The 15,934-nt window shown below is 35.8% G+C and overlaps 3 protein-coding genes across 7 annotated transcripts in view; 2 read left to right on the top strand and 1 right to left on the bottom strand.

Moving 5' to 3' along the window:
* The window catches only part of CadN (Cadherin-N), a 108,598-nt gene extending 100,520 nt beyond the window's left edge, over window positions 1–8,078 (bottom strand). For all 5 annotated transcript variants that reach the window (XM_065351753.1, XM_065351751.1, XM_065351754.1 and 2 more), the window contains exon 1: window positions 7,545–8,078. The gene's annotated coding sequence lies outside the window, so the exon portion shown is untranslated. The remainder of the gene's footprint in view (window positions 1–7,544) is intronic.
* A 1,022-nt stretch (window positions 8,079–9,100) lies between these two features.
* On the top strand, window positions 9,101–10,836 carry inc (BTB/POZ domain-containing protein inc). The gene is made up of 5 exons (XM_065351747.1): window positions 9,101–9,385; window positions 9,568–9,676; window positions 9,758–9,948; window positions 10,023–10,148; window positions 10,224–10,836. Exons 1-5 carry the CDS (start codon window positions 9,203–9,205, stop codon window positions 10,251–10,253), a joined length of 639 nt encoding a protein of 212 aa, XP_065207819.1. The 5' UTR covers window positions 9,101–9,202; the 3' UTR covers window positions 10,254–10,836.
* A 594-nt stretch (window positions 10,837–11,430) lies between these two features.
* Window positions 11,431–15,933, top strand: LOC135836730 (uncharacterized). The gene is made up of 10 exons (XM_065351733.1): window positions 11,431–11,824; window positions 12,185–12,341; window positions 12,674–12,897; window positions 13,125–13,375; window positions 13,481–13,698; window positions 13,799–13,954; window positions 14,159–14,393; window positions 14,472–14,684; window positions 14,763–15,012; window positions 15,082–15,933. Exons 2-10 carry the CDS (start codon window positions 12,236–12,238, stop codon window positions 15,826–15,828), a joined length of 2,400 nt encoding a protein of 799 aa, XP_065207805.1. The 5' UTR covers window positions 11,431–11,824; window positions 12,185–12,235; the 3' UTR covers window positions 15,829–15,933.
* Window position 15,934: the final 1 nt, after the last annotated feature.

Here is a 15,934-nt window from a genome sequence, read left to right as displayed (position 1 = left end):
ATATTTTGCATAATTTTGCAAAAAAACGCGAAAAACGCGTATTTTTTAGGGTTTTTTGCAAATATGAGCCTTTTGCAGACAAAATTTCAATTTCATGGATTAGTAGGAAGAAAGTACTAGTAAAAAGACACATTTTGGCGAAAACAGTTTTTGTGTAGTACCCTTCAGTTCGGAGCTGTGGCGTTTCAAAGTTTTCTTTTGTCAATTTTACCCCCACCACTACGATAAAAATTTTTGAAAAAAATCGTGTTGAAAGGCCCAGGCTTTCCCTACACATTCCGCGTGGTACCAGAATTTTATCCCCACCACTCATGGATACCGAATTTTTCGCGCAAAAAACGCGTTTTTTGGCTATACTGACCAAGGGGGGTGGGTTGGGGGGCGGAAATTCCGGTCGAAAATTTTTATTGGAGGTACCCAACAATAATCCATCATGATTTTCCAAATCTGAGAACAGGGCCATTTCACCTATCTTAACCAGGAATACCCTTTCGAGAGTCGATGAAGAGAGCTTTGGAGGGTCCAAATCAAAAAAAAAGAAGTCGATTTTTTTCAATTTTCAAGAAATTTTGGGGTGATGGAGGGTTGGAGGGGTTGAATCAAAAAAATGAGTTGATATTCATACTCATTATTCAGAGCTTTCGAAAACGTACAAAACGATATAGGCTCTGTACCCCTCTTCCCTTCCCTTCCCTTCCCTTCCCTTCCCTACCATTCCACTTATATGGTTTGACAAAAAAAGAAAACCTTGCTGTTTTCTGGTTTCGAAAGTTTTCATGCCCGGTGGCTATATCCAATTATATGTCATTTTTTCATAAATTTTAATCAATTCCTCGTGGGTATTTCGGATCTAAAATCTTTCTTGCTACATATTCAATTACATTTTTGCTATCATTGAAAAAATAAAATCCTATTCAAAATCTTTTACTCATATTGTTTTCCAATCACTCACACCATTCATCAATGAATAAAAAAAAAACACCTGCGACAAGACACTTCCACACCGAGGAAAAAAATTCACCCGACGACAAATTTATTCTCACTCAGTGGCAAATTGAACGAGGGAAAAAAGCTCGCGGTACTCGAACCGGCGTTAAATCCTCTCGAAATCGACGCTTCGGTTTCATATTTTCAGTCTACTAAATATCTGCCTAAAGAGCTCTGACAAAATCCTATACGAATTCACAATTCATACACAATACGTTCATTTTGGCAAAACACCACATACGCGCCTTGATCCCTGTACAAAAACAGTTCGATACTCATCCATTACGGATATGTACTTCCCAGAGCGAAATTATTTCTCGCGAGCTTCTTTTTTTCTAAAACATACCAAATAATAGGGCCATTACGAAACACAAAAGGAAGCGTTACGTCAGTTTTATGGCTTTTGTTTATAAAACTTATTTCATTTGGAAAGTTGAAAAACGCGTTTTCTTATTCGATAAAATATTCGTTAGAAACTTTCGAGTGCGAGCAAAAAACCATACTCGACGAGGAATCGTTTAAATGGCGCGATAATTTCGATTTCATTCGTTTCTAGGAAAACGGTTAAACGAAAAATTACATTTCAAAATGGAGTAGTCCGAATGTGACTTTTAATACAGGTAATTTTTTCAGCCAAACGCGTTTGTTGGTATAGCAGCAAAGTGTTGTATGTATTTTAAGAGTTTTGCATGCGCAAGAGGCGTCGTCGTCGTTCATTTTACAACGAATTCAACGATACTAAAACGAAAGAAATTACAGAAATGCTGCATCGTTAAGCAAATAATCAAAGTTGGAGAATAAAAAATTACATTAATAATTTAAAATTTTCGACTAGACAATAACGCGTGTCTTCAAACATACACACGCGCTCGCGGGTTAAACTCAAAAATCTAAATAACCGCGTCAAGACCTCCATTTTACCAACGACCCATTTACCGTCGTAACGTCGTTTTCTGTGCAACGCGCCGTGGCGCGCGCGGCGCTCAAATCGACGAAAATTTGGAAAAATCAATAAGCAAAAACACGACGCTGTTTGTGCGACCGCACCGCCGCACACGTTGTAAAAAAAAAGAATTACATCGTATACCTTTGGTAAAAGCGAATTCCAGCCGGATGATCGTTTTTCATACCATAATGAATATTTTACTGCAGTAGATAATGCTTTTGAGGCAATTTTTCTGATGACTTTCAGACTTTGGCTCATAAAATGGCCGATATATACGGTTCAAAGGGTGTGGAACATGAAATTGAAGTTGTATCGATGAAAATTACCATTTAAAATGGGCAGAAGCGTCGAAGAAGAAATGTTGAAAAGCTTTCAAGCACATGTAGGCAAAATTTTTCCAAAGCTAGAGGAAGAGAGAGAGCGAGTGTTCTTCCTCCACAGAAAAGTGAAACTATCCAAATTAATGAGTTGTCAAGCGTTTATTTCAAAGTTACACATATTTCACCACAGGAAAGCAGTTCAAAGTATGAGATAAAAGTATAGGTCCTAGAGTTCATATTTAGCCCCTCCAAGGCGATTTGAAATGTCTGGACAAATTTTTAAAATCCCACGAGGCTCCAAAAAAATCAAACTGCGATTGTTCTCGAGAGCTGGGTATGGGTAATCGTGTAGACTCCCCAGATAATATTTTCCTAAAAAAAACTTGCTCGTTATATGATTACCTTCTTTGAAAATTTGATTCTTTTCACTTTTTCTGTAATATTCAAATTGGTCAAAAATTCACTTTTGAACTGGACCTCTTGGAATTTTACGGTAACCACGTAAAACGGCCGAGAGAGTGCCCACTATAAGCATTGACCAAAGTTATAGGTTCTGAAGTTCATTTTTGACCTTTCCAGAGTGATTTGAAGTTTCTGGAGAAAATTTAAAAATCACCGAAGGCTCCAGAATGGCTCAAAATTAATAATTGTTGATTCGTGAGAGTTGAATTGAAAAAATTATTCGCAATGGTTCAAATCGTTCAAAAAGTACATTTCTGAAGAAGTTGAAAAATTGCCCTTTAAACAGCGTTTTTGGATATTTTTTTCAATTTTCAAAAATTGTTCAAAAATCTCCTCCCCCTTCCCTCCAAAATTAAACTTTATAGGGCCTCAAATTTTGGTTACGGACATTTAAGAATATTTTTTTTCGATCTAGCTTGATTTCGTTCAAATTGGAGAACGCCAGTTCAAAAAATTCCTATACTAGAAGTTTTGTGATATACTCGTAATCAAGACTTTCATACAAAATTTTTGAAAAATCATTGAAAATGGACAAATTTTTCCAAAATTTTGGAATTTGATACCTTTCACAAATAAATTGAAAATAAAAATACCTTTTTCGACAGTACCTCAAAAGTACAAAGTACAATGGCATTGGCAAATACTTTTTTTAAATTGAGCGAAAAATGCAAATGGAGATTAAAAAGAATTAAACTCTTGAAAAAGATTGATCATTACCTATTAGGAAAGAGTTTCAAAAGAGTTGAGTTGACCTACGATATTTCAACTCTCTTCAAAATATGTTTAATCAGCAGAAAAATTTGATTCAATTTCAAAAAAAAGTTGACTTCACCTTACCTTCAACAATTCAACATTTTTTTCCATACATTTATTGCAGGTTTCAAAAAATGCCAAATTTCAAAAATGATGAATAAAACGCACTTCACATATAGACAAAATTTTTAAAAATAAACAAAATATACGTACAAGTGAACCTTTACAACTCGTAAACTTTGATCGAGCTGAAATTTAGCTCACCGAAATATGTAGCATGTCAACCAGACGCCGAAAAAAATTTTTAGCAGCCGAAGTTGATTTTTCGCTTTTTGGCAAATTTTTGAAAATGAAAGAAATAGCTTATTGGTGAATCAAATTTCTACAAAAAAGCAATAAAAATCTGAAACTCGGTTTGTAGGTATACTAAAGTCGACCTCCCGAATCGATTGGAACCATTTTCCAGTCGATCCATAGCCTCCAGCAAAAGCCGACTTTTCTCCAGCAACTTTAAATTTCTCCAGAGGCCGTTGTACTCAACTTCGGTAGCTGAAAATAATTTAATCTTATTTCGGTATTCAAAATCAATCAGGGTCGATGAATCGAAAATCTGAGGCGACGAGTTGAAAAGTGTACTTTTTTACAAGTTAAAAAACCTCAAATTTTCAAAAAATCCCAAAACCCTCAATTTTTGTAAAACATTGCTTAAAACTTCACCCACCTCCTTAATTCCACCCCCTCCTCATCTCCGAATCAATTGTCGCCATTTTTGGACCGCGGTCTGGAGCCTCCAGAAAAAGTTTGGTCTTTTCTCCAGCAATTTCAACCCGCTCCAGAAAACGTTGTAATCAACATCGACAGCTGAAAATTTGGTTCCGAGGTCTGTTTGATATGCTCCTACAGTGAGCCAAATTTCAGCTCGATCGGAGTTGACGAGTTGTGAAGGTTCTCTTGTAAATATCAAGAAAAGTTCAGGAAGTCAAAATTTGAAAAATGCAAAAGGTTTGTACTCGAATATACCAACTTTTTATTTGTAATCTCTCGAAAAAAAAGAGTTAGAAAAATATCAACCTCGTCGTCGCATGAGAAGTAAGAATGATTCCTCATTGGCCAAAAAAAAAAATGAAACGAACAGTTTTATCTCATTTTCATTGAAAGAAAGTTTAAAATTCAATGAGCTATTTTCTGTAACGAAATGTCGAAATTTTCGAAGATTTTTCAAAATTTTGACATGTTGTGGGAAGGGGGAGGGGAGGAGAATCCATCACATCATCTAATATGTATACTCCAATATGACGAGTAGACGAAAATCGATGATAATTTCACAAGTTCGGTTACGAGCTAACAATTTCAAGAGATTCGCAACAAAAGTGAACAAGGCGTTGGCAAAGATGAAAAAAAAACACGTTCCATAAAATGACTATGTTGCAAGCACTTGAAGCACTGCTGACAAAAACCAAAATCGGTTCCCCTATTTTAAAAATCTGCATACATTTTTTGGTATTGATCACTACCTCTAAATTAGTTGTTTGAAAAACGATATCATTTTTAGTTTCATCTCGTACTTCATCAAAAATGTAAGATTAATGGAGAAGTGAATTCATTTCTCACGAAGAACTGATTTTAAGTGCACGAGAAAAACACCTGTGAAAAGCTTTCGCAAAACCTGCAGATTCGCGCCTCGAAAATTTCAGTTTCATACACCCACTGACGAAAAAAAGGCAAGACGCTGAGCACGGAGTTAATACACTCTTATCGACTGGCTTTAAAAAGGTATCCAGTACGAGTACACATTTAATCGATTACGCGACACAGATTAAGAACAGTCTACCGCGTGTAATTCGTTTAATTACATCGGATAGGTACCTGTACCTGTGTAACGGCTTCGTTTCACCTTGGTTTATTCGCATCCTTTTCCACGATTCATAAATATAGCGTAGTGTGTACGTTAGGATATGGTACGTCAGGTCGTCACAGACACCAGCGACTAGGTAATTTTCGCCTATATCGTACTCTTACCTCTACACATAATTTTTCCAATCGAGTAGATAAACGAATGTCATTACGTACTCAAGCCAGCCGCCGGATGAATGTCGTTACACAACCGTGAGCATGACGCCATATATCGATTTGTACTTTTCATAGTAACTCGGCCGTCGCCGCCGAAAAATTTACACCCCTCTCGACTGCAATTTTATAGTATTATGGCTTCCACATGAAACTTTCGTCACGATATGCAGCACCGCACCGCCACACCGTAGTAAAAAGCTATTCTTTCACTCGACTGCCGGAATTGGGTTTCAATTACCCAGCTACTGGCCACTTGATTTATTGGCTTCGGTTCAAAATACTACACAGCACCTACCTAACTGAAATGTATAAAGGCAATGTACCCGAGAGGGTTTTCCTCTCACACTCACACACCTAACACACTCGATTCTGCACTTGTAAAGTCGCGTATAGATTTTTTTAAATTATTAATATACACAATCTATACGCGTATTGTGTATTCTTTTCACGCAGACCAGGGGTGCAATTTATCAATTTTTTGTTCCTTTGCGCCTCCTTCGACGACAGTACGGTATTCGCGTATTTTTGGCAACAATCCTATAAAAAGTACGTTAACCTTTACATGCGTACAAATCGTTTTCGTTCGCGTTGCTGCAGTTTTCTAGTCATACCAGGATGCAGTGCAGATTTTAGTTGGAAAGTTTTTCAATGTTTTAGTTTTACTCGCTACCCTTATATTATATTCCTCCAACATTCATTCTTCTTCTTCTACTCTTTCTTCCCCATATTACCAACAAAAACGGTGCTTTCTTCTCATATTGTAGATGGTATTTACGATGCGCGCAATTTTTGGCTTTGGTTACGAGTTTTACAATATATTCGTTCACCGGAGAATAAGTTGTCGCTTGGCGAGGATATTTTTAGAAAATCGATTTTTTTGAGCGCGCGCCGAATAAATCCTGTATTTATTATCAGATTATAAAGATGCCGAGAGTAGACATTGAGATTTTTGGACAAAAAAATAACAATATTCCAGAATTTATTCGCAAAAAAACACACACTGTTCTTTTATTCGCACGTTGAATAAACAACAACGCACTTGAACGAACAAGATGCATGACTGCCACCGAAGAATTTACGCAAATAAAGAAGAATAATGCGACGGTGGGTATTCGAGGGACAGGACAGGTGTGTGATGGTGATAAAAAGCGAAGTTTGTGTGGTCATGGAGACTGTGCGAAGATGAAGATGAGAATATTTCTTCCCCTTTTGTAAAAGAATGTTTTTTTACGCCAAAATACTACAAAGCGGAATGATTTATTAAATGATTTACAATAAAAACGGTATAAATCTGCGTGAATATGGTGAAGGCTTTACTAACGAGATAAAGATGCGAATACAGATTATCTAAACGACAGACGACGGGTCCTTAGCGTGAGGCTTAATATTTCTATATACGCGAATGTCGTCGTTTGATTTGCTCGTTTTCTCTATTCAAAGAAAAGGAATAATAGTACTATACGATACGAAGAAGCATGGCATTTATGGCAACATGTCCGGGATGATTTTATCGTCGAGCTCTTATTAGCAGAGAGGATTAATGCGATCATGGGAACAATATGTTAATTCTTTCAATCGATCGCGATAAGTAAACTGATGTTTGATCTTCGCTGCAGATCATGTGAAATGTATTAAACCACTTGAAATGGTTGAGAAGTCAACAGATGTTCATAAAAATACGTTAACATGAAACCGGAAGCTGCTGAAGAAATGCAGACATCGTTAATTTCTGCAACTGACGATTGTTTTGTGAACTTTACCAAAGTACGATACCGAATTGAAAACATTAACCGTTTCCAGGGCGTTCATCCTGGAAACGGTTTCAACAAAGTTGAATATTCCATCCGAGCGTTCGGTGAATCTGGAGTGGAATAGGTGAGTTATGGGTACCAAAACAAAACCGAACGAACGATTGTTTTCATCGCACAGTTCGGACATCGTCTTCATTCATATACTACATCTTTGATTAATACTTTATCTTATACTCTGTTATAAAAAACACTTACAAAGTCGCAAATCTTCACCACCGCTAGTCCAGGAATAACGGTGTAGCTGGAAGAAATATCGATCCCCGCGCAATTATAGCACTGCGATATTGATTAATTCAGCATCATCATTGACCGGCATAGCGACGCGAATTTTAAATCAACGTTATACCACAATACGTAAAAAATCGAACAATTACAGACCGCATTATTACGAAATAAAACTGCAACGAAACTTTCGACGACGAATTACGATTCGAAATACAAATTTACTTACGAAGAATTCATCACAAAAATGGGTAATGGAAATCGACTCAAGTTTAAATCAACATTTTGCTGGTAACTGAACGGCGACGGCGACGACCGCGACGACGACGACATACAGATCTACATATCACCATAAGCACCAATTTTCAAATTAAACTATTCATCCAAAATTTTCACAGCTTCCTACATAATCCTTTTCAAGTTTTCCATTTATAAAAAACGGAAAAACACACGCACAACACAACCGTAACCAGCACTGGGTACACACTAAAAACAGAAGCTGAAGCTGCTTCAACGGAGAACGAAGAGTATAAACATTCCTTTTACTCTCCCTCTCACTTCGCTTTGCACCCGCACCCACAACAAAATCGTTCGCAAGTGTAAGGGGGGAATTCTCGCGTTGACTATTGGGTGTTGGGTGTATTGGTGTTTCGGTCTTTTGTTCCATTCCAGTGTGCATTTAAGCATTCCCTACATCGTTTCAGCAACGCGTACATGCGCGCGCACGCGTATATAAGTAGTTTTCGTTTTCGTCGTTGTTCCGCTGCTTCTATAGCGTTCGAAAACGAGTTCTAGCAACCAGCAGCGATGGCGGTGTGGCAGGACAGAAGGCTTGGTAATCGGAAGGTCCAGAGTTCGATCCCCGCTCGAATCCAAATTTTTGAAAATTTTTTTTTGCCATAAATTTTTTTTCAAGTGTATTTTATTAATATTGTTTTTATTTTTCGAATAGTATGCCGAATTAGGCGAGGCGAAGCCGAGCCGTTCATAATTTATATTTCACTCGATCGGCATTACTCCCCTTGGTGAGTTCAGACGGAGGCTGGACATTTACCGTGTATGTAGCACTTGCGGTTGTTTATAAAAAAATTGTACTCACCGAGGCCGAAGGCCGAGGGAAGTTAAACGACATAGTATGAACGAAAAGCGACCAGCGCAACCGAGGCGAAGCCGAGGTGAGCAGACACAACGCCCCCCAACACTAAAAACAGCAATATATACGTGATAAATATCCCTTGTTGCTGAAATGCATGTAGGGAATGGTAAAATGCTTCGAGTGTTGTGTTTTTCGAACTTGTTCGCCGTTCTAGAATAGCTTCCCGGAAAATTCGGAAAAGTTTTTATTCAAAAAAACACTTTCGCATAAAATTTTACGAAAATTAAAATTTTTCCATACATCTTAATCGTTTTTATATTTTTTGAAGCAAAAAATCAGCTCTCTTTCGTTTTCGTTTAATTTTTTGAAAATATGAACATTCTTTACGATGTGTTTTTCGGTAACACTGATCGCGATTACGGGTCAAAGAACATTTTATTTACGTCAGGTAAACAACATTGCGTGTGTGTTTCTTTGAAACCAAAGGGTTCAATTTTTCAAAAAATTTTCCGAAAAAGATGTTAAAATTTTTACCATGGCTGATGCCGTTATAAATGATAGTGATAAAGCAACCGAAGCTGGATTCAATGGGAATCAGTGGGTTAAATTGAATGTCGGTGGAACTTGTTTTTTAACTACCAAAACAACTTTATCAAGGGACCCTAATTCGTTTTTGTATAGACTTTGTCAAGAAAACACAGCTCTAATATCAGACAGAGTAAGTTATTTTTTATGAAAAAATTTAATAATTATTCCAACAATTAGGTACTTCAATCGTTCCTCGTTACATAAGACGAAACATTGAATTAAACGTCTAATCTTATCATTACTTTTGGATTGTTGGGCGGATGACCTAAGTTGAAGTTGAAAGTTTTCAAGTGTTTTTTGTCATTTTTACAGGATGAAACTGGAGCATATCTAATTGATCGTGATCCAGCTTATTTCAGTCCTATTTTAAACTACCTAAGACATGGAAAACTGGTCATTGATAAAGATTTGGCCGAAGAAGGTATGTATTTCAAATTATACGTAGATGTATGATTTCTTATCAAACGTGTGACTAATATCGAGTTGTGTTTCATCGATATAGGTGTTTTGGAGGAGGCAGAATTCTATAACATAACAGAATTAATAAAATTAATTAAAGAACGGATATATCATAGAGAAATTAGTGGACCTTGTAAAGAATTAAAGAAAAGAGTGTATAGAGTTTTACAATGTCATGAAGACGAATTAACGCAAATGTTATCGACTCTTTCCGATGGATGGAAATTTGAGCAAGTGAGTTTGTTCTTCGTAGTAATTGACTCATCAGCTTCGGCGTATAAATCATGATTTTTTTCTCTCGTTTACAGTTGATAAATATAGGTTCACAATATAATTACGGCAATAATGGCCATTCAGAGTTTTTATGCGTAGTGTCACGAGAATTCGGTGTATCAGGCAGTTATAAAGAAACAGAATCTACTGATAGAGCTAAGGTTCGTCCAGTTCATTTTGTTACGGTTTCATTCTATGTAATATTTTGAATAACCTGATGATTGTTTCGTTTGCAGGTTTTGCAGCAAAAAGCTTCTAGAAGTTAAATGGCAAATTGCAAGCGATAGTGTATATTTGTTCTCCTTCAAATGTACCTGTGTACAAAGTACATGCATTATAGTGCGAGCGCTAATATACGTCGAGTGGCGCACGCTAGAGAGCTAGAAGTAGACCCTCTCTTCAGAAATTTCGCTGCATTTTTCAAATGATAGATGTAAACGTTTTCTCAAAATTTTTCTTTGGATTAAATTTTATCTTGAATTGAAAAATTCAATTGTTTTTTGGAACCATCCATCGGTGAATTCAAAACCTTTGAAAATCGCTATTAAAAAAACGAAAATTTTTGCTCTCTTTTCGCTTCTAAGTTCATGATTTTGTTCATTCCTTTTTTCAAATTCTCGGTGTTCTTCTCCCCGTTTTAGGAAAAAAATTTCAACTAGATATCGTTCATTTGAAGCGTCCTCTCCCCGCAACAGTGCAACGGAAAAATTTGGGTGCGCCACCGTATAAGTCGATGCCATCACAATAACAATAATTGTGCCTTATGCGTCGTATCAGTAACTTTTTAATCATATTTTGTAATATTTTTGTATTTTGTAATTATTTAAAAAATACATTTCGTCACTTTTATTTGCTCTATTTTCGATTTAAGCTCATTGTGAATTTACTATTTTAATGATTTATTGTGGAAATTATGATAATAAATTTCAAACGACGTTTATTCGCTTTCAAAATGATTAAATGCTGACGAACTCTGAATAGAGTGCCATCAAAGTTGACCTAAATTCGCGAACGTTTGTTCATCAAGTTTTTTACAGCTTCCATTGTGCAATTCACAAATTAAAAAAAAATTCTGACATTTCTTCTTCTTTTTTTGTTGAAAAAACGACAACGAATAGGTATAAAATTTGCATTTTATATGACATCTTTTCGGTTGCTTTTTTGCTAAAAACAGAACATAATTTTTTTATTACTTTCGACACGCGAATATTTACCTTTCTGATGTAAAAAAGTGAATGACTACGATTGAGGTAAATTATAAATCTTTTATTCACCATTATGCGTAACGTTAATTTAAAAACAGGACGTCGAAACAGATGTTTATTATATTACAGGAAGGCGCTATATTTTTCGTTGTTCCGGTATATCGTGTATGTGTTTTTCAACTCATATCGTATCGTTCCCTGTAATATTCACTTTCCCTTGTGTTCGACGAGTACTACACATACGTTCGTCTCTCCTGAACAAAAATTATTTATCTAAATAGGTACTAGAATTTTTATTCTGGCAGTGTTATTTCGCCTAAACTATGGGTTTATTGGATGATTTTATTGGAATCGTTGAATTTATTCCCAATATCTATAAGTACCTATCTAACTATCCACTACGAAATCCTCATCAACCATTCGTTAAAAATAGTGTAATAAATGAATTACTAAGGGAGGAGATCCGCCTTAGTTAAACGGTTTAGAGTTTGAATTCGTTCTCACCATACATCTTTTAGTTTGATTATGGTGATGCTGTCACAATTTATGTCTACTTATTACACTATGTTGGATGATCTCGCGATTAAAAACGTTGTTTGTGTGATAAACGAATACTTTACGTTGAGAGATAGGTAAGCCGATTATGAAAGTTTAATTCTTTAGACGAAATATTTATTTTCAAAATGATCACGAAAGTAATTTCCATCTCGTTTAGTTCAATGTTATTTCATAACTACAAATATAATATGAATTAAGTAGGCATCCTTAAACGAAATTATTGGGTTTTTTCCACAGGTACCTCTGTGAGAAAAAAAGATGACCATTTTTATTTTAATGATAACAATAAATCTGAAACAATCGATTCATTTATAATTTGAATTAATTAACCTTACACAGCCTATAATAATCTCTTCATACAGTCAAAATACATTATTTCTCAACTCGTCAGTTCTTGCGAATAAAATATTAATTTTTATGAATTCTTATTGTAGGATGGAATGACAAAATAATTGAAAATCTCGACGTGGAATTTTTCGCACAACATGTCATTTCCAAGTAAGATAGCCGGCCTGCTATTTTTTCTCGTTTTCGTCGATGTCACATTTAATCAAAATGCGTCCAATTCGCCAGTTTCACGCTCAAATAGTAGTAAGTTTATGTTTTTTGAGATATGCTCCTATAAAAGTCGGTAGGTATAGTTTTTTATGCGTTCGTTTGCCCTTCAGTATGAGCTTTAGGTAATAGGCATCATTTCCCGAAGAAGAAAACTCCGAAACGAAAGTAGATTGGAGCAGGTAATAACTCAAAAAAATTCAGTCGAGATGTCAAGTTCCCCACGTTAATAACGAATGACGTCATCATTTTATAATTTTTTTTATTCGTAAAAACTATAAACTAAAACCGCATAGACATAATATCTGTAAGGCATTCATCATTTACAGAATTCAAGGCGAATAATCTAAAAATGTAATTATTTCCAGCTGATACGAGTAAAGATCACTGCAATAAAACAGTCGATATTTACGATGATATCCTGAGTCCAAAAATAACACCCGAAACTTATGGCAAACCTATGCACTGTTGGTATCGTTTCCGATCATTTCGAGGCACCACTCCCCGGGAATGGGTACTTCGGATACGATTCAAAAAATTCAAGTTTGGTACTTTAGTAAATGCTACAGGCTGTGTCGGTGGATTCATGCAGGTAATTAAGAGGGTATACATCTGTTTTTATAGATGAAAGTAAGGCTTACATGTGCGCTATTTCATTAACAACTCACGATTTTCTGAAACAGATGTACCTACCTAACTTATGTATACCGATTTAATAATCAAATCAATAACACATAACACGTCGCACATCGAAAAACGAAAACAATATACGCATAACTTTTTATGCCTAGGTACCTACTTTTTGAATGATTTTTCTAGATAGTTGATGGTAACGCGAAAACAAACCTCAGTAATAGAAAAGATCCAGGAATGTTCTGCGGAGAAATTGAACAAATGCAAACATTCATTTCGGAAACGAGCTTTGTGAAAATATCATTTCAAACTGATAATTTTACTGATCAAACTTATTATAGTTTTGACACCAGAGCAGAACAAGAATTTGATTTGTATCCGCGTTATGGCAAACATCCGGAGTTGTATCCAAACAGAAGGGGTCAAATTGTATCTGGGTAGGTATAGTAGATATTGAATTTGGATAGATTAATTCAAGAATATAGCTCAAGCTACTCATACTCAACAATATTATAAAAAAAAAACTGTAACCATAAATTTAGAACCTACTGCCAAAGATTATTCAAAGACTGTAAACTGCAAACATGCTACGTTCAAAGCCCCGCATACCCCGGGGTATATCCTCGAGGATTACATTGTACCTATCAACTCAGCACTAGACTACCTTTCATTAAATTGTACATAGAAAACGAAGAATTCAACGTAGACGGTCAACGCTGCGAAAACATTATAACTTGTCCCATGAGACCAATTTCAGCCGGTAAATATACGAAAATAAAAAATATGCTTATTACACTTACAAACGAAATGTTTTACACCTCGGCAGCGAAAATTAAATGCCGATGTTATCGCAATTTCAGGAATACAACACTGCCCTTACGACTATTTGAGAATTTACGACGGTAAAAATGCCAACAGTAAAGAAATCGGAACATTTTGCGGAATGGGAAAATTCCCTTTTTCCATTATTGGAAGTAGTCAGGATCTTTTCGTAGAATTTATTACCTCGAGGGCTGGTAAGCTTTTATGATTTTTATGAATTACTAATGAACGTTGAAGTATACTAATTTATTAGATTTTTTACGAGACAAAATAGAAAACTTTCGTGTCACGAGTAAATAAATGAACGTATAGGAGTCGAGTCGAATATAATTAAATTTTAAATGTAGGTAGCCTAATTTACCTATTTCTAATAAAATTCGAAAATTTTCACATAACAGGACCGCTGCTGAATACCGGATTTCATTTCAACGTTGGTAACTGGCCAGGACATGTGGAAACAGCGGGAGTAAAAAATGGAACCTGTAACTGGGTACTATCGAGTAAAGATTTAAATGAATTGGGCACAACCGAAGGTATTTTCCTCTCTATTGTGCATTGGTACCCGCCGCGTATGCGATGCACGTATTTAATTCAAGGTTCACCTAATCAAATAGTCAGAGTGTATTTCCCTAGGTAAATTCGTCATTTTCCCTTCAATTAAATTACCTATCTGTAAAATGGAAACTTAAAGTCGTTTGAATTTGTTCGCAGCTTAAGAATTAATAAAATAGAATCTCCAATCGAACCTTTCGACGGCGACTGCGGAGAATCGTTAACCTTATACGATTCAGATCAACCAGATGATTCGAAGATTATTAAAACATTTTGCAATACGTTTTCACGTGCGATGGAAAAACACGACTTTATTTCAACTAAAAACTCATTGTTTGTCAGTTTTGACAGCAAAACCGGAAGCTATTCCGGGTAATTAACGTCATTCTCCTATAAACCTTTATTTTTAATTTAATTTCATTATTTGACACATCGTTTGTTTCGTGCCAGTTCTTCGATATATTATTGGGCTCATTATGATTTTTTCAACAATACCAAGTTTGGAACTCCGGTACCGGGTACTGATTGCGATGAAGAATTTTCAGCGTGGAAAAAAGAATCCGGTGTTTTTCGTTCACCCGTCAATACGCTAATTTATAAAAAAATCACTGCGGATACAATTCGATGTCGTTATAAATTCATCACCGATCGTAGAATTTTCGCCCGGGTTCTTCTCACAGTAGACTCGTATTATTTCAAAGTACCAACAAATTACTACCTGTATAAATAATCTTAAAAATTTAAAAACCTAATTAAAAATCTTTTTCAGCCTCATCCATACCGAACTACATCTTGCCTGAATTGCTGGACTGAAAAAACGGATAAACTTGTCCTATGGGAACCTTCATTAACACTTAATGAAACCAGACTAATTGAAGGAAATTCACCCAAATCCGTTTGCCTATGTACAAATGGTACAGAAAGAGTCACAAAACGATCGACATTTGTATCTTTAACCGAGAGTGCAGCACTAGAGATGCAAATCGAGCCGTCATATTCAGCGGCTAACTATTTCAAAGCAAATTTTTCCCTATTCGAAGCTACGTATAAATTTGTTCACGGACCGCTATGTGGGCCCGCTGTTTATAAACCAGCTATCGAAGGAGAGCTGCATTTTCCTTACTTCGAAGCTTTAGGTTTCATCGAATCTCCACGAAGTGTACATTGTATATGGGATATTCAAGTGAATAGAAATCACGACTTATCTCTACACTTCGAAAAAGTTAAATTTGTTTCTAGAGATTGCCAAGACGGACGTTTAGAGATACATTTACCTTCAATGGATAAAACATTTTTGACAATTTGCGGCCATAACGTAAGCGCTGCTTTGAGAGGATTCAGAATAATAACGATGGGAGAAATTACACCAAAACTGGCCACAGATCATAATCGTTACGTTCAAATCCATTTCATAGGACATACTACACCAGCCAGAGCGAGTTTCAAAATTGTGTGGTCAGAATTGCATCATTTACCGCGAAATGCCGACGGTTCTGTAAAAACCAAAACGAATTAAAAATAATTTTTGTACAATTTCACGCGCGTAGTTTCATTAAAAACCAACATTTTGCATATTTTTACGTTTATACCTACCATAAATAAATTTTTTCAAAAACTACAAG

This window comes from Planococcus citri, chromosome 2, assembly GCF_950023065.1.
Source record: "Planococcus citri chromosome 2, ihPlaCitr1.1, whole genome shotgun sequence".
Taxonomy (NCBI): Eukaryota; Metazoa; Arthropoda; class Insecta; order Hemiptera; family Pseudococcidae; genus Planococcus; species Planococcus citri.
The sequence above is the reverse complement of the archived record's forward strand: the minus strand, read 5'-3'. Positions and strand labels throughout refer to the sequence as shown.

Bases quoted from the DNA above. Each gene is read 5' to 3' on its own strand.
- inc (XM_065351747.1), top strand. From the start codon at position 9,203: ATGGCTGATGCCGTTATAAATGATAGTGATAAAGCAACCGAAGCTGGA. The intron at 9,949-10,022 runs GTGAGTTTGTTC...TCTCGTTTACAG, and splicing joins ATGGATGGAAATTTGAGCAA to TTGATAAATATAGGTTCACA. The intron at 10,149-10,223 runs GTTCGTCCAGTT...TTTCGTTTGCAG, and splicing joins AATCTACTGATAGAGCTAAG to GTTTTGCAGCAAAAAGCTTC.
- LOC135836730 (XM_065351733.1), top strand. From the start codon at position 12,236: ATGTCATTTCCAAGTAAGATAGCCGGCCTGCTATTTTTTCTCGTTTTC. The intron at 12,342-12,673 runs GTAAGTTTATGT...AATTATTTCCAG, and splicing joins AGTTTCACGCTCAAATAGTA to CTGATACGAGTAAAGATCAC. The intron at 14,685-14,762 runs GTAATTAACGTC...GTTTCGTGCCAG, and splicing joins AAAACCGGAAGCTATTCCGG to TTCTTCGATATATTATTGGG.